At 55.9% G+C, this 18,850-nt stretch overlaps 1 protein-coding gene across 1 annotated transcript; it reads right to left on the bottom strand.

Moving 5' to 3' along the window:
- Positions 1-3,481, bottom strand: LOC142908579 (uncharacterized). Its single transcript, XM_076059343.1, has 3 exons — positions 3,414-3,481; positions 3,046-3,111; positions 1-1,909 (listed from the first exon to the last, which is right to left on the bottom strand). The coding sequence occupies exon 3, from the start codon at positions 1,897-1,899 to the stop codon at positions 592-594; it is 1,308 nt and encodes a 435-aa protein (XP_075915458.1). The 5' UTR covers positions 1,900-1,909; positions 3,046-3,111; positions 3,414-3,481; the 3' UTR covers positions 1-591.
- Between the last annotated feature and the right edge of the window lie 15,369 nt (positions 3,482-18,850).

Here is an 18,850-nt window from a genome sequence, read left to right as displayed (position 1 = left end):
TACGTGTACAAATATTTTTTATTTACCAATTCCACTTAACGTATAAATAAAAAAGACTGCTTACAAATATCAGCTCTATGTTTTCAAGTAAATACAGTTTGGGTAGTGAAAAAATTATAGTCTAAATAAGCTACACATGACGAATTGTAGGCAATTATAGTTATAATCAAAGACATTTTTAAACAATCACGTGGTCCCTGTAGTCGCCGTTAGAGACAATCTGCTTGAAAACAGTTTATCAACATATATGAATACATTGATTCGAATAAGCAGAGTTAATTTCCTATTTATGGCATGCCAGTTGTGTGTCAGTTTTCGATATCAACATCACCTGACACGTGGAGCGATTTCATTGTTTCGTCTCCCCACTGGGCATCCTCTCGGGTGACCCCCTCGCCGCCCATCGGCATCACTCGCCCCCTTCGCGCCCTCCACCGTCACCCTCAACTCCACCCGCGGTGGTTTCAACAGCCTGGTTGGCCACTGGAACGGTATCCCGGACAGTGCCGGATTAAGCTCATGCGGGTCCTGTGGCATGTATTATAAAGGTGCCCAAAATAAAATTAAAAAACAATTATTAAAACGCAAAGTTTACACATCTACCGGGTCTCCATTTGACTTTGTATTGTCTAGGAAGTCCACCCACACCTCCACTTCCACAAACTGCTGGGAGTTGCCTCGCTCTGCCTCACAGTCAGAATTCTCCTCCTGCTTCACGTTGCCTCCATCGATGTGAAGGTCCCATTTTGGAGTTGAATCTTCAGCTTCACATTTCACCTTCACTTCTTCCCTCTTCACCATCACTTCCTCACATTTCACCTTCACTTCTTCCCTCTTCACCATCACTTCTTCCCTCTTCACCATCACTTCTTCCCTCTTCACCATCACCTCTTCATATTTCACCTCGTTACCTTTAAAAGTGTCCAAGCTGGGATTTTCTTCCGGTTCGTGTTTCATGAGGGATGGGCTCATGGTGGCCCTTTGACTTTCACAAGCTGATTTCAGACTCCACTCCTTGTGGATCTTCTGATGCTTCTGTGTTCTCTGGTGTACTTGAAGAAGAGATGAATGTGCAAACGCCTTCACGCACACACTGCACCTGAAGGGTTTCTCTCCTGTGTGTGTACTCTGGTGTATTACAAGAGCAGATGACTGTGCAAACGCCTTTCCACACACACTGCACTTGAAGGGTTTCTCTCCCGTGTGTGTTCTCTGGTGTATTACAAGAGTAAATGAATGTGCAAACGCCTTCCCACACACACTGCACTTGAAGGGTTTCTCTCCCGTGTGTGTTCTGTGGTGTGCTACGAGATTTGATGAACGTGCAAACGCCTTCCCACACACACTGCACCTGAAGGGTTTATCTCCCGTGTGTGTTCTCTGGTGTTTTACAAGATAAGATGAACGTGCAAACGCCTTCACGCACACACTGCACCTGAAGGGTTTCTCTCCTGTGTGTGTCCTCTGGTGTATTACAAGAGCAGATGACTGTGCAAATGCCTTTCCACACACACTGCACTTGAAGGGTTTCTCTCCCGTGTGTGTTCTCTGGTGTATTACAAGAGTACATGAATGTGCAAACGCCTTCCCACACACACTGCATTTGAAGGGTTTCTCTCCCGTGTGTGTTCTCTGGTGTACTTCAAGATTTGATGAACGTGCAAACGCCTTCCCACACACACTGCACTTGAAGGGTTTCTCTCCCGTGTGTGTTCTCTGGTGTACTTCAAGATTTGATGAACGTGCAAACGCCTTCCCACACACACTGCACCTGAAGGGTTTATCTCCCGTGTGAGTTCTCTCGTGCCGTGTCAAATCTCGAGTACGATCCGTGCTGTATGCACACCGGTCGCATTGTTGCCTTGTCCTACCGAGCTGCGCTGAGTGCATTTGCTCCATCAGACCAATTCTGCGGAAAAAGCGTCAGAGGAAGTGTCAGCTGCAGACAGAAAAAAATAATATCCACACCATCTACACGTCAGTATCGATGCACAGAGGAAAGCATATATACACAGTAACACGTGACTTAGACGTCTATACTTATTCATATATTCATGATATAGTGGAAAAGTGTCCCAAATTCATCACACGGGCTGTTATGGCACACAATGAGAGGGCAAATGGTCATAAACATGCCTGGAAGCCCTCGAATCTTCAAAATGAATGTTCACCCAAAACTCCGAGCACACAATTTCGGCTGTCTGGCTACAAAAGGAATATTTATGAGCTAAATTCAGCTGACATAGCAAAGGGTGTTGAAAACAATACTATTTGTGTTAGGCAGAAATGCATAAATTAACGTTCAATCGCAACTTAGAGGTGTGAATCCAGGCTCAGATGTCCTTGAATGCTGGGATGAACAGTTCCGACTTCAGCTGCATGTGTGTGCTGTGTTAACTTCCTGTTTCCATTCATATAAAGAGTTCCAGAGGAAAACAAAAGTAAACTATTGTTACGCTATAACCTCCGTGTTCAACAGAGTGAATAGACGTTACTGCAAACACAAACTGTACACTGTCACTGGGTAAACAGGCGGTGGCGTGTCTAGAATCACGCCTGGCCACCTTCATCTGCTTGGCATGAATGCTTCCTCACTCCACCAAGTAATTAATTGAGGATCAACGAACATATCTGAGGCTAACTGGAGTTTGCGTGTCTCTCTCCGTGGTGAGATGTTAACTACATCACCTGGTGTACAGGAAGTCGTGGGTTCGATCCCGACCCTGACACCTGCTGTATATTTGGAGTTTGCGCGTCACTCCGTTTAGCGTCTTTGACCGATAGACATTGACACACGTATTCTTGGTTCTTTCGGTAAAGTTACGTAGATAGAAAATAACAATAACAGATAATACAATTACATTAAATAAAGACCACTTGTGTTGCGATCAAAACGACGTGAGTTTTTTTCCTTTATTTACATTTTTTTGTTAGTTTCATTTAATTTTCTATCTACGTGACTTTACCAAAAGAACCAAGAATATTAATTCCTACAGTCACCAAAGTTTTAATTCAAAACATTCACACACGTTGACAAAGCCTCACCTTGTGTTGTTGTGGGCAGGTCGCTTCTGATAACAAGAGCGGTATAGCAGCTCAAGCGGGTTTGGCCTGGTAACAAAAGAATGGAAATAAAAACTGCATGAATATTGACAATAAAACAAAGTTACAAAGTGGCGAGCCGGGTGAAGACAAATTAAACTTAAGCGAGATAATTAAAGTGAATGCAATCAGGCGAGGGCAGGAGGCAAGGCCCCGCGTGGCTAGGCCCCGCGTTGTAAAGTTCCAACCTGGACATCGATTCCCATGCTCGCTGCTACTCAACTGACATCCCTACGAGAGAGAGAGAGGCTCTACCTTGGTAAACAACAACAACCACCACAACGACCACCACCACCATGAGAATTTCTCACCTCGGATTTCAATGCAAACGCGGATCGGCAGCCTCCTGTTACCTTCCGACGTCACGCGGGTAAGCAGGTAACATGACGTCACTTCCGGGGTAAGAGACACGCCCCTCCCATAATAAGCGGCTCGGCAACTGAATAGATTATGTTAATGTAAACTGGCCATATGTCGAGGGATGGGGCGTGGCTGTCGACGGCTTCAACGGATACATTATGTTAATGAACCGCCAGTCACTGGGCGTAGCTTTGCCCAAATAAGGATTGGCACTGGATTGACATCGGCAGTGACCCAAGCGAAGGTGACGTCACGCTCAAGAGCGCTGTGGACGGTGTTGGCAGTGTGAATACCTTGGTGACATGACGTCACTAGCGAAGTACACCTCCCGATGGCACTTCATGCCGATGAGGTCATGCTGAGTGGTGACGTCGCAGAGCGGGGATGGAGTTTAAGTTGATTTAGCTTCATTTTCCATTGCCCCCTCCCTTGGGTGCGTGAACGCAGCAACAACGTGGACATTGTGTGTGTACATACACACACTGTGTGTGTGTACACACAGTATGTATGTACACACATACAGTGTGTACGTACACACTGTGTGTGTGTGGGTAGTGGGGGGGCAAAGGTGGTGCATTAGCCAGTCATCTGAGTCAGTCGACCCATGGCATCTTCTCATCAATTTATTAAAAAAAATATTTTTATTTATTCGTATTTTTTTTTAATTCTATCTACGTGACTTTACCGAAAGAACCAGGAATATGGTAGCGCATTCTCTATTTGTTGCAGAGGTTCAAAGTTCAAATCCTACAGGCACACCTGGCCACCCCAGTAACATTCACCACAATATGCGCTGTTCTGCTTCACGGCGGATGTAAAACAGAGTATTGTGTCACTCACAACGCACATGTTGGTGTCACGGTCAAAATTGTGGTAATTCCAAAACATTATCCAGAAACTCAACAACGGAAATGTTTGGCTACGTACGGTTTGAAAGAAGTGTTAGTCAAACAGAATGTGTATTTGCGTGCGAGTGTTTAAACGTATCTTTGTACGAGCGGTAGGGCAGCGGTTAGCGCTACGCTGTGCTACGAACCCGGAGACCCGGGATCGTTTCCCGCTCACGGCCAACACCGCCAGTGACGATTATCTGAACCGGTCCTGGGCCTCCCCTAGGTCGACTCAGCCTAAAAATTAGTACTTTGTGTGATGCGAGCTTCGCCACTCGGGATACAAAGGCGGCCGGGCGCGGTGCTGGCTACCCACCCACCTCGTGTGCCGTGCCAGCCTTCATAGGTGCTCGCTAACAGCACTTGCCCCTAGAGTCTGTTAATGCTCTACTGGGGATCTTTGTTCTTGTCGTTGTGTACGAGTGGGGAGCGGTAATTTAGTGGCTATCGCACTGCACTCCGTAACCCGGTGACCCAAATTGGATTCCTGCTCATGACACACAACAGTGGCAGATATTTAAACCAGTCCTGGGTTTTCCCTACACCGATGTAGTCTTGAATGACTTCCTAGTGTGGTAAATACCAGGGGAGACAAAGGTGGCCCGGTGCGGTGTTTGCCACTCTCCCCCTCGAGTGCCGTGCGTGCCGGCGTTTATAGCTCACCAACAGCACTTGCCCCAGCAGTCTGTTGAAGGCTGTACAGGGGATCTTTGTGTGTGTGTGAGTGTGTGAGTACCTGGTACGGTGTGTAAACATTGCCACTAGGGAGACAAAGGCAGTCGGGCGTGGTGCTGGCCACCCACTCCCTCGTGTACCGTTCCGGCCTTCATAGGTGCTTGCTAACAGCACTTGCCCCTACAGTCTGTTAAGGCTATATGGGGGATCTTTGTGTGTGTGTGAGTGCAATAAGATCAGGCAACATGACTGGCAGAGAAAATTGCTTGAGATTATTTTAAAAGCATGGGTTTAGAAAAGTGAAAAAAGCATGTCTCTATTATGTGCATTACCATTGAAGGGTGCATTGGGTTCAAAGTCATCCGCATAGCCTCAAATCTGCATTAATGCCAATTTGTCTCCGTATCTGGAAAGATCATAGTATTACAGGTCCTCTCACGCGCTAACCCAGACTGATGTGAGTGCACGATTTCTGTATTACAGTTGTTTTTATTGTCCTTCACTGCATCGCGTTTCACGGTGAATAACCGTTGCCTGGAACATGTATGCTTAGTGGAAAAGATTTGTACATATTGGGCCAAATTTGCATTGTCTCAGAAATTACATGCAAATCAATCAATATGCAGTTCAGGTCAAATAAGACATTCCTTTTTAACGCTTTCCAACCAAGTTTGAGATGTTAATGCATTAGCTCTGTTCGTTCATAACTGCCCATCTGTCTGTAGCATGGCATTTCGATAACCCTCTTAAAGATGTATGGACTGATGCTGTACAAGAAGGATGTGGAGCTGAGTGGGCTTGCCGATGACCGGTACCAGCGGTGTCAAGATCGGCCTCTGTGAAGGAGGCTCGTGAAGCATGCTGCTGGGCAGTTGGAGGCAGTCGCCCTCCAGTAACAACGGAGGGCGGATGAGCGACGCTCACGACAACGAGCGGAGCGTCGGCCACACCAAGTCGGTGCAGTGGTGCCTCTGTCACTCATCTTATTGAGCACACGGCACTTGGGTCTGTCCTGTGAGCTGGCAGAGAGCCTTCGACACATCACGTGGCCTCAACACGTAAGACAAAACTATAATTCGTGTTGTAGAGAATGTACCTCCTCCTATACGTGTAACTTTTAAGTGGTATGCCTTGTAACTGATGAATGATCCGAGTGTGCCACCTATTTCAAAGACAATGAGTTGCTCCAGATGCTTCGTGGAACACAACACCGTTTGACCTGTATCACAAGAACGGGTCTCACCTGAGTTCTCCGTACAGGTTACTTTCAAACACACGCACACTTTGTCCTAACATCACTTATTCAATGTTTGACCCTTGTAGATCAAATGTTACAAGTATGCACAAAACCAGACAAGTATACATTCTAAATTATTGACAGGCATATTAACAAAATTGGATTACTGCAGTGAAATATACTGCATCACGTTACATCGTATTAACAAGAAACTTTTTAAAAAAGTTGCAGTCTGCTTCAGAGTGTATGTAAAACATACTATTGTCATTCAAAACGAGTAGGCCATTGCATGCTGGCGTCTAAGTGAAAATGTAGCAAATTCTAAACATTACCTACAAACTACACAACTGAGATGACACATCAATCATCGCCCCCTACGGACAGGCTCTCGTCCACATGCAGGCCGGTGCAGGGCCACCACCTTGTGCCACACAGCGGCAGCTGCTACTTGGGGATGCTCTTTGAGTGTTTCAGACGAGGTACGACACAGAACTCCGAGTTGCTGAGGCGATTAAGCAAGCACCATGTAAAAGAATATTATAACATAGTGAATGCTTGGGAGCTTATTGGCTCTTGCTCCTGGTTAGAGATCTACCCAACCCACGGGCCCACAAAGTGTTCAACTTCACATTCTTGTCATTAAAGGCCTGTGACAAAGGTGTATCTATTGTAGCGACATCGTCTCTGGCTTACACATCTACCGGGTCTCCACTTGACTTTTTATTGTCTAGGAGCAAGTCCACCCACACCTCCACTTACACAAACTGCTGGGAGTTGCCTCACTCTGCCTCACAGTCAGAATTCTCCTCCTGCTTCACGATGTGAAGGTCCCATTTTGGAGTTGAATCTTCATCTTCACATTTTACCTTCACTTCTTCGCTCATCACTTCTTCACATTTCACCATCACTTCTTCACATTTCACCTCGATACCTTTAAAAGTGTCCAAGCTGGGATTTTCATCCGGTTCTTGTTTCATGAGGGATGGGCTCATTGCGGAACTTTGACTTTCACAAGCTGATTTCAGACTCCGACTCCGCTCCTTGTGGATCTTCCCATGCTTTTGTGTTCTCTGGTGTCTTCGAGGATTTGATGAATCTGCAAACGGCTTCCTGCACAGAGTACACCTGAAGGGTTTCTCTACTGTGTGTGTTCTCTGGTGTTTTACAAGATCAGATGAATGTGCAAACGCCTTCACGCACACACTGCACTTGAAGGGTTTCTCTCCCGTGTGTGTTCTCTGGTGTGTTACAAGATTACATGACTGTGTAAACGCCATCCCGCACATCGTGCACCTGAAGGGTTTCTCTCCCGTGTGTGTTCTCTGGTGTGTTACAAGATTACGTGAATCTGAAAATGTCTTCCCACACACACTGCACTTGAAGGGTTTCTCTCCCGTGTGTGTTCTCTGGTGTACTTTAAGATGTGGTGACTGTGCAAACGCCTTCCTGCACACAGTGCACTTGAAGGGTTTCTCTCCCGTGTGTGTTCTCTGGTGTGTTTTAAGAGTAGATGAATCTGAAAATGTCTTCCCACACACACTGCATCTAAAGGGTTTCTCTCCTGTGTGTGTTCTCTGGTGTGTTTTAAGAGTAGATGACCATGAAAATGCCTTCCCACACACAGTGCACTTGAAGGGTTTCTCTCCTGTGTGTGTTCTCTGGTGGGTCTCAAGAACTGATGACCATGCAAATGCCTTCCCACACACAGTACACCTGAAGGGTTTCTCTCCTGTGTGAGTTCTCTGGTGCCGTGTTAAGTTTCCAGTCCGGTCCGTGCTGTATGCACGCTGGTCGCATTGTTGACTTGTCGTACCGAGCTGCTGCCTTTGCTCCATGAAACCAATTCTGCATAGGAAGCGTCAGAGGAAGCGTCAGCTGCAGACAGAAAATAAGAATATCCACGCCATTTACAAGTCAGTTTGGAGGCACAGAGGAATGCATATATACACAGTGACTTACACGTCTATACTTATTACTATATTCATGATGTAGTGAAAACGTTTCCCAAATTCATCACAATGAGAGGGGAAATGTCATAAATATGCCTGGAAGCCCTCATATCTGCAAAATGAATGTTAACCCAAAACTCCGAGCACACAATTTCGGCTGTCTGACTACAAAATGAATATCTATGAAAGCTAAATTCAGCTGACAAAGCAAAGGGTGTTGAAAACAATACTATTTGTGTTATGCAGAATAGCATAAATCAATGTTCAATCGCATCTTAGAGGTGTGAATCCAGGCTCAGATGTCCTTGAACGCTGGGATGAACAGATCCGACTTCAGCTGCATGTGTGTGCTGTGTTCACCTCCTGTTTCCATTCTTATAAAGATTTCCAGAGGAAAAAAATATATAAACTATTGTTTTGATATAACCTCCGTGTTCAACAGAGTTCATAGACTTTACTTCAAACACAAACTTGACACTGTCACACACTGCCATGAGTAAACAGGTGGTGGTGTGACCACAACCATGCCTGCCACCTTCATCTGCTCAGCATTAATTCTTCCTCACTCCACCAAGTAATGAATGGAGGATCAATCAACATAGCCGAGGCTATCCGTGTCTCTGTCTCTCTCTCCCCGTGGTGAAGGTGTTCCCCTCCACACATTCAGAGTCAACAGCGGCACGCGCTTAGCGTCTTTGACCTATAGATACACTGACGCATGTATTGTTGGTTCTTTCAGTAAAGTCACGTAGATAGAAAATAAAAATAACAGATTAAATTCAATAAGATAAAGACCACTTGTGTTGCGATCGAAACGTCGTGGGTTTATTGTTTTATTTTTCATTTTATTATTATTTTATTTTCTATCTACGTTACTTTATCGAATAAACCAAGAATATTAATTCTTGCAGTCACCAAAGTTTTAAGTCAAAACATTCACACACGTTGACAAAGCCTCACCTTGTGTTGTTGTGGGCAGGTCGCTTCTGATAATAAGAGCGGTATAGCAGCTCAAGCGGGCTTGGCCTGCTAACAAAAGAAAATAAAAACTGCGTGAATATTGACAATAAAACAAAGTTACAAAGTGGCGAGCCGGGTGAAGACAAATTAAACTTAAGCGAGATAATTAAAGTGAACGCAATCAGGCGAGGGCAGGAGGCAAGGCCCTGCGTGGCTAGGCCCCGCGTTGTAAAGTTCCAACCTGGACATCGATTCCCATGCTCGCTGCTACTAAACTGACATCCCTACAACAACAACAATAACCGCCATTCGCCACTAAGTGGCGGTGACGTCACCACGATGCTTGTGCCAGGCTAGGTGCACCTTGAGCCTCTTGCGGCGCGCGGGGCTGCCGGTACGTCGTCCGAGGCGGCGCCGATGGCGACTTCTTCGCCGTGAACCCCGCCACCGGGGTCGTCTCCGTCCGCCCCTCCCTGGCGGAGGAAGCGGAGGGCAAGGAGCGACCCCGCGTCAGCGGGACGCGTCGGGGCCCCCGCGATGCGGACGGTGGTCGCCGGCGACAACAGCGAGCCGGAGGACCGCACGGAAGCGGCGACGGGGAGCGACGGCGAACCCGGGCCGCGGGACGGGATGAGCAACGACGGCGGACTCCACCTGCCGGACGACATCGCGGTAGCAGAGCGACCGTCGGAGCCGGACCCAGCCTTGGCCGCTCCGGAATTGCAGACCAACAACAACAACAACCGCCATTCACCACTAAGTGGCGGTGATGTCACCACGACGCTTGTGCCAGGCTATGTGCACACTGAGGCCACGTGAAGTGTCGAACGCCCGCTGGCAGGAGGTCACGGGGCAGACCCAGGTGCCACGGGTCGACTGACTGAGATGACTGGCTGATGCACCACCTGTGCCCCCTACTGTGCCAACCTGCTGTGCTTTAGCCACCCGGCGCTCCGCTCGTTGTTGTGAGCGTCGTTCCTCCGCCCTCCGTTGTTGTTGGAGGGCGACTGCCTCCAACTGCCCAGTAGCGTCCTTCATGAGCCTCCTCCACAGAGGCCGATCTTGACACCGCTGGTACCAGTCATCGGCAAGTCCACTCAGCTCCACGTCCTCCTGTAACACATCACTCCACCTCTTCTCTAGCCCGTGCCGCGCCCGTTTAGCCCCCTCAATCCGGCCGAACAAAAGCTGTTTCGGCATGCGGTGGCTGGGCATGCGGGCTACATGACCCAGCCATCGCAGCCTTGCCCGCCGGAGGAGCTCACCGATGAGACCTTTCCTAGATCTTTCAAGGATTTGTGAGCTCCTCACACAATCCAGTCTGGTTAAACCCAGGATGGATCGTAAGCAGGCCAGCCTAAATGTTTCCAACCGGCGAAGATGTTCCATTAGGGGGGTCCACGTTTCGCAAGCATAGAGAAGGGTGGGAATGACCGTGGCCAAGAAGACCTGAGGCTTAGTGCGGAGCGACAGACCAGGTAGCTTCCACACAGCGTTACGCAACCGATGAAAAGATATTGCCGCTCGACTGATGTGGAGTGAGACCTCTGCTGTTAAACTGGAGCCGGTCATAAGCACACTGCCCAGGTATGAGAAACTCTCCACTCTCTCCACAACTGCCCCATCACCGATTGGGAGTTGTGGGGGTGTAGTGTCCGATGGTACAAAATACCCTTTATATCTGTACCATATGGAGATTCCCCCGGTACAGCTATTGAAGGCTTCACGACCACCATCACCTTCACCGGCGCCGCCGCGCCTGACGGTGCCGCGGCGCTCGAGGGTGCCGTGACACCTGACGGTGCCGCGGCGCACGCGAGAGACGAGCAGCCCGCCTCCCCGTCTGACGGGGCGATGGCTGCTGGACCCGCGGAGGTACACCACCCCAAGCCCAAGAAAAACCCGGCTCGGGGTGGCCTGACACGAGAGGCGGCCGCCAAGCCCCAAGAGAACATACAAGGCGACTGTAAAAACAACAGCAACGAAAATAACGACAACAACAACAACACCTACAGGGACGACGGGTGGTTAAGGTCCAACGTTGTTGAGAACACAAGTGAAACGAGCCGCCCGCGAGTCCGGAGGGGGATAGAGTACAACCCAGGGGCCATCATTGACTATGTACGACACCCCTTCAAGGGGCGCGCGGGCACCTTCAGAGAGCAATTCCCCGACGCGCTGGCCTTCATGCAGGCCGCGCGACCACTTTGCAAGGATCCGCAAAGGTAAGTCTGCAGCCGGAAGGAGGCCGACAAGGTGGAGGCTCTAGTACGGAAGGCAGAGAGGAGGTATTCCTCCCAGCTAAAGGGCCCCCCCCCTGCGGCCACCGCCAACACCAACACCTAGCGTTGTGGCCTCGGGATTTAAAAGGGCAAGGTGCGCGATGACGCGCGCGGACTCGAAACGGTTTCCTCTGCGCACGCGATCACCAGAGGCTGGCGGTGGACCGTGAGCCACCTAAGCTGGCGGTGGCCACGCCAGGAGGTGTGCTGTGCGTGCCTCGTGTGCAGCACGTCCACTGAGGCGGTCTGTATACCTACCTGCATTGGCGGCGATCAGCTGCGTCATTTGGATGTGCACGCGGTGACACGTGCGGACCGATTTTGATTTTGTTTTGGTGGTTGGGTTCACCCGTACCGTGGGGGGGGCGGCGCGTGGTTCGCACTTTGGACCCGGTTTTTTTCCCGCTTCTGTGTCATTGCAGAACGGTGTTGTTTTTCGATATGTGCGCTTGTGTTGACGGTGACGAGGTTGTTGCCTGTGGCTGGTGTCGATGGTCTTGCGCGCAATGACGCGCACGGACATTGTTGGCTTTTTTATTGGCGACTCTCGCAATGGAGCACCGGAACCATCCAGGGCATTTGCTGCTGGACAATAAAGTTTATTTAAAAGTCAAAGTCTCTCACTCTCTCACTCTCACTCTCTCTCTCTCACTCTCTCTCACTCTCTCACTCTCTCGCTCACTCTCTCACTCTCTCTCACTCTCTCACTCACTCACTCTCTCTCACTCTCTCTCACTCTCTCACTTTCTCTCACTCTCTCTCTCACTCACTTTCTCTCTCTCACACTCTCACTCTCTCTCTCACTCTCTCCCTCACTCTCTCTCACTCTCTCTCTCTCTCACTCACTCTCTCTCTCTCACTCTCTCTCACTCTCTCTCACTCTCTCTCTCACTCTCTCTCTCACTCTCTCACTCACTCTCTCACTCTCTCACTCTCTCACTCTCTTTCTCTCACCCGCGCGAGCAGGTGCAGGACGGCGGGGTCCCCGTGAGGCGAGCGTACGCCACGCTGGCGGTGAGCGTCAACGATGCCAACGACCACGCGCCCTGCTTCACCGGCGGCCCCTACGAGGCCCGCGTGGCCGAGTCGGCGGCCGTGGGCTCCGCCGTGGTGCGCGTCACGGCGACGGACCGCGACGACGGCCCCAACGCCGACGTCAGATATAGCATCAGATACGGTGACCGCCGCTTCCGCCGCCGCTCCCGCCGCCCCTCCCAACCGCCCCGGGGGGGGGGGGGGGGGGAGTTTCTGCACAGGGGCACGTTTCCAGCGTCGTGGTTTCTCCGTCGCGTCCCTCTCCCCGAGCGAGTCGCGAGCCGCGGGTCCAACTCGGATCGCTCGGGAGCCGACGGGCGCCGCGGTTTCCCCCGCGTCGTTTGCCCTCGGCGTCTCCCTCCGGATTCGGTGACGTGAAATCGCGCCCGTCCCGCTCCTCCGAATTCTCCCGGCAGGAAACGTGGGGAATTCCTTCGCCGTCCACCGCGCGCTGGGCGTCGTCTTCGTGGCGAGGAAGCTGAACGGCTCCGCGGTGGAGGCCTACGAGCTGACGGTGAGGGCGGTGGACCGGGGGCGCCCGCGCCGCGTCACGAATGCCGCCGTCCGCGTCGTCGTCGTCGCCGCCGATGCCGACGCCCCCCCCAAATTTGCCTCCGGAGGCGGCGGCGGCGGCGGCTACTCGGCGGAGGACGCCGAAGGGGCCGCGCCCGGGAGCTTCGTGCTCGCGGTGAGCGCCTCTGGCCGGTCGACGGTCGCCTACGAAATACGGGAGGGCGATCCCGAAGGCGCCTTCGACATCCACCCGACATCCGGGGTCGTTGCCGCCAAACGGCCGCTGGACCGCGAGCGGACGCCGTCGTTCCAGCTGACGGTGCGGGCCACAGACGCGGCGGGCCTCTCGACGGACGCGTCGGTGACGATCCTCGTGCTCGACGAGAACGACAACGCGCCCGTCTTCGATCGCCCGCGCTACCGCGGGGCCGTCGGCGAGGAGGCGGTGGCGGGGACCCTGGTGCTGGACCCCGACGGCGTCCCGCTCGTCATACGAGCCGCCGACGCGGACGACGGCGAGGGGCGCGCGACGGTCGCCTATCGGATCGTCGAGCGCGAAGCCAGAAAGTACTTCTCCGTCGACCCACGCACGGGGGCCGTCAGGACGGCCGGGGCCCTCGACCGCGAGACGACGGCCGAGTTCCGCTTCCGGGTGACCGCCTCGGACGGCGGCAGTCCGAGGATGTCCGCCGAAGCTCCGGCCGAGGTGACGGTTGCCGTGCTGGACGCCAACGACTGCCCGCCGGCGTTCTCGACGGCCGCGTACGAGACGACGCTGACCGTGCCGACCCACGCCGGCGTCCGCCTGCTGACCCTGGCGGCCTCCGACCCGGACGTCGGTGCCGCGCTGACCTACCGCGTCGCCTCGGGAAACGTCGGCGGCGCGTTCGCCGTGGACGCGCGCACTGGGGACGTCGAGGTGCGAAACGCCTCCCTCCTCGCCGCCGGCTACGACCTCGGGGTCGAGGTGTCCGACGGGAAATTTCGGAGCGCCGCGCGGGTGAAGGTCTCCGTGCGGGCGTTCGGCGGCAGGCTGCGGGTTCCGCCAAAGATCTCGGCGCGCATCCCCGAGAACGGCGCGGCGGGCGCCGTCGTGGCCGCGGTCGTCGCGACGGGGGGGGACCTCAACGAGCCGCTCGTCTTCGACCTGCTCGACCCGAGCGGCGCGTTCCGGATGAGGCCGACGGCGGGCGTCCTGGAGACGGCCGGCGTCGCGCTCGACAGGGAGGAGCGCGATCGCTACGAGCTGCTGGTGGAGGTGAGGGGCGGCCCGAGCGTCGCTCGCACCGTGGTCGAGGTGGCCGTCGAAGACGTCAACGACAACGCCCCGGCGTTCGTCGGCCTGCCGTACCGCGCCATCGTCGGGGCGGCGGCGGCGCCAGGGAGCGCCGTGCTGATCGTGGCGGCCCTCGACCGGGACGTCGGCGAGAACGCCAGGGTGAGGTACTCGTTGAGGGACGACCGCGACGGCCGCTTTCGCGTCCGCCCTTCCGGCGGCGAGATCTTGCTGAGGACGAGCTTCGCCCCGGGCGTGTCGGGCAAGGACTTCGTCGTGACCATGGTGGCGATGGACTGCGGGACTCCTCCGCTGTCTTCTGCGGTCGGCGTCACGGTCACGGTGCTCGACGAGGACACGCCGGCGTTCGAGAGCCTCTCCCACGTCGCGTGGGTGCCCGAGGACGTCGGGCCGCCCGCGCCGATCGCTCACGTCCGCGCGGCAGGTCCCGAGGGCCTGCCGCTCGTTTTCTCCATCGTCGACAGCGACCCCTTCGACCAGTTCTCCATCGACTTTGACACGGGCGTCGTGAGCGTCGTCGGCTCGCTGGACCGTGAGACGCGGGCCAACTACCGCCTCGCGGTGCGGGCCGCCTCCCCGGCGACGGGCCTGCACGCCGACGCGAGCCTGGACGTCGTCGTCGGGGACGTCAACGACAACCGGCCGCTCTTCGCGCGGGGCGCCTACGCCGCCACACTGTCCGAATCTGCGCCCCCGGGGACCTCCGTCATCCGGGTGAGCGCCGTCGACACCGACGCCGGCCCCAACGGGGCGCTCCGCTACGAGATCGTGGACGACGGGGAGAAGGGCGGCGAGGGATTCTACGTGGACCCGGACGGCGGGCTGGTCATGACCACGGCGCCCCTGGACCACGAGCGGAGCCGGCTCCGTCGTTTCTCGGTGCGGGCGACGGATGGCGGCTCCCCTCCCCTCGCCTCCGACGTCACGGTGACCGTCGCCTTCGAGGACGCGAACGACAACGCGCCGGTGTTCGAGCGGCCGCTGTACAAGGCGTCCGTGAGCCGGCTGTCTTGGCCCGGGCACTTCGTGGCCGCGCCGAGGGCGTTGGACGCCGACGCGTCGGACGCCTACCGGCTGCGGTACGCCATCGTCTCCGGCGACAACGACCCAGCGAGCTTCGCCATCGACGCCGAGACGGGCGTCGTCTCCGTCGCCGTCCCGCTTGAGCGGAAGAAGCTGGCCGCCTGCTACCACCTCCGAGTCTCGGCCACGGACGGCGCGTTCGTCGGCGACGCCACGCTGGCGGTCGACGTGCGGCCCACCAACCGGCACGCCCCCGCCTTCGAGCGGGCCGAGTACGCGGCGGAGATTCCTGAAAACTCCGTGACGGGGACCCCGGTGGCCTCGGTGCGGGCCACGGACGCCGACGCGGGCACGTTCGGGCGAGCGTCGTACTCCATCGCGAACCGGTTCGCCCGCGAGCGCTTCACCGTCGACGGGAGCGGGCGGATCTTCGCGAGGGCGCCCCTCGACAGGGAGGACCCCTCGCAGAGGGCCGTGGACGTCCGCGTCGTGGCCCGGGACGGCGGAAGCAGGGCGGCCTTCGCCACGGTCAGGGTCGTCGCCACGGACGAGAACGACAACGCGCCCCGGTTCGTCGCCGCCGAGTACTCCGGCGGAGTGCCGGCGAGCGCCGCGAAGGGGACCGCGGTCCTGCGGGTCGCCGCCACGGACCGCGATGAGGGGAGCAACGGGGCTGTCGTCTACTCGCTCCGGAAGGGGCGGGAGCCGGACGCCTCCGAGGACGTCCTGGAGGTGGAGCCCCTGACGGGCCGCGTCGTCACCAAGGGCGGCCTCGCCGGCCTGGAGGGCTCGCGGCTGTCGTTTTTTGTCGTGGCGGAGGACGGCGGCGGGCGCGCCGCCGCCGTCCCCGCGTCCGTCGCCGTGCTGCCCGCCGGCACGGCGGCGCCGGCCTTCGCCCAGGCGGCCTACGAGCTGACGGTCGCGGAGGACGCGCGGGCGGGGAGCGAGGTCGGCGCGGTGGCGGCCGCGCTCGCGGGCGATGAGGCGGCCGCGTACGCCGTGGTGCCCGGCGGCGGCGGCGGGGTGGCGGATGACGGCGCCGGGGGCGGCGCGTTCGCGGTGGTCGCCGGCGACGGGCGGATTGTGGTGGCGAGGGCGCTCGACCGCGAGGCCGTGGGGAGCCACCGCTTCGAGGTGAGGGCCACGTGGCGGCGGGGCGGAGCCGACGTCACGGCGCAGGTCCCGGTGACGGTGCGTGTGGAGGACGTGGAGGACGAAGCGCCCGTGTTCGAGTCGAGCGTCTACGAGGCCACCGTGTTGGAGAACCTGCCAGGCGGAGTGCTGCTCGTGCAAGTGAAAGGTAACGCAACCGTGTGCGGCGCTGGGCTCACTCGGTCAACAAACGCGTCTTTGTGCGGGTGTCTGTGTGGTGTGTCTATGGGTTTCTGAGCGAGTAGTCTATGGGTCACACAGATAGCTCCAAATGGTAGGGGCTGCCACTCTTCGGTAACCAATTTAACCAATTTACTGGGAAAATATCACGGCGGGAGGAAGTGTCCGCAGGGACGAGGCCTGGAAACAGCAGGGCAGGTGGGGGACCGCGCCTGACGCTGTTGACGCAGCGGCGTTCTCTCCCCTGGCGGTGTCAATTGCGCGTGCCGCTGGTTCTCTGCTATGCTGGTTCGGTCGATGCTTGGCGCTTTCCGCCCTTTCTCGACGTTGATGGCTTGACGTTGCAGAACTCTTTGATCGCCCTCGGTGGCTGGCCGTCGTCTTCGCTAGTTGGTCGCCGTCTTCTGCCGCCGGTAGCTGTGATGACGACGTATGGCTCGTGTCTCTCTTCTTATGCCAAATTTCTTCCTCTGCCGCCTTCTCACCAAGGATCGGAACTTCCTTTGATTTCGCTCTGTGTTGTGGGGGGGGGGGGGGGGGGGGGTTGGTTGTACGTGTGTCCGTGTGTGTTCTGATTTATTAAGCCATCTGCTGTTCAGCCTCACCCTGGTTTGATTCTTTTATGGCTTATCTCCGTCCCTCGGTTGTGTGTAAGAGGCTGTTGCTGTGAGGGGAGGGAGGGGTGTTCACCTCACCCCCTCTGGCCTCCAAGCGACACCATGATTGATAAAAAAAAAATATTGGCAAAATCATTCTTAATATCAATTTTGGAAAAAAGGCCTACATACAACACCCCCCCCACTCCCCCCCATCCTCCCCCCGACCCGTCCCTCAGCGACGGACCGAGACGGCGGTGCCCAGCCGGTGTACAACCTGGTCGAGCCACGCGAGAGCGGCGACGCCGGAGAAGCGGAGCCGCTCTTCATGGTGGACGCCCGCAGCGGCTGGGTGAGCACGCTGAGCCGGCTGGACTGCGAGGCCCGTGACCGGCACCACCTCCTCGTCGAGGCTTTCGACCCGGCACGCCCCGAGCGCCCGCCGGCCATCGCCAAGGTGCTCGTCATCGTGAGCGATGCCAACGACCACCCCCCGCGGTTCTCGGCCTCGGTGATCGACGTCCGAGTGCCGGAGGACGCCGCGCCCGGCCTGGCGTTGGCTGTCGTCCAGGCGGACGACGCGGACGCCGCGCCGGAAAACCGGGATCTTACGTACCACCTGACAGGTAGTGTGCAGTAGTGTATAGTGTAGTCTACTAGTACGCCACTACACCTGTTGTGTTGGAGTGAACCCACCACCGCATTCACAGTTGGTTGCGGAAGCCTCTGCATTAAACCGACTCTCGTCATCACACTCTCTTCATCACACTCTCTTCGTCACACTCTCCGTCTCGACGGCGAGCGACGTCCGCGTCCCACCCCCCGTCCACGCTGGCCACAGGCGGCGACCCGCTGGGCCACTTCTCCCTCGGCCCCGTCAAGAGGGGGGGCGAGTGGACGCTGCGCCTGGAGCGGCCGCTCGACCGGGAGGAGCAGGAACGCCACCACGTGCTGGTGATGGCCACCGACGGCACCTTGGTGAGGATGGTCGTCGTGGCCGTCACCGTGCTGGACGTCAACGACAACGGCCCCATGTGTGACAAGGTACCCGTAACCGTAGACTCGCCACACAGGCTCACAGACTCGTCATACCCTACCACACCACCGTACTGCTGTAACGCCATGAACACACGGTATACTTACCTGCACTGGCGGACAGACGCCAGTAGGGGGTGGTATGTGGGCCACCGGGGTTCCCAAGACCCAAATAAGGGGGCTGTGGGAATATTCTAGGATCCCCTGGAACACTCTGGAAGGAAGGCGTGGCCAGGGGCGGAGAGGGCGTGGCCAGGGGCGGAGATGGCGTGGCCAGGGGCGGAGAGGGCGTTGCCAGGGTATAAAAGCCGGACCCCTGAATGGGTTCCGCAGTTCTCAAGTTGAAGACTGGAGACCGGGCTTAGAGTAGGACCCTGGGAACCCCCAGACCCACTGTCCTTGTAAGGGCCGGGGCTGTGAGGGAAAGTGGTCGGACCCAAGGACCTTGGCCGGGTCGGGTCAAAGTAGCCTCCCCCTAGGGCCCCTAGCCGCAGGGCTGAGAGTGTACGTGGTCCCAGTCGATAGGACACGATAGCCCGGAGGCCACACCTCCCCAGATGGCGG

The sequence above is a fragment of the Petromyzon marinus genome, unplaced genomic scaffold, assembly GCF_048934315.1.
Source record: "Petromyzon marinus isolate PM22_M1 ecotype Great Lakes invasive population unplaced genomic scaffold, UKy_Petmar_22M1.pri1.0 PM_G_Scaffold_10, whole genome shotgun sequence".
Lineage (NCBI taxonomy): Eukaryota > Metazoa > Chordata > Hyperoartia > Petromyzontiformes > Petromyzontidae > Petromyzon > Petromyzon marinus.
This window is presented reverse-complemented; position numbering and strand designations above follow the sequence as displayed.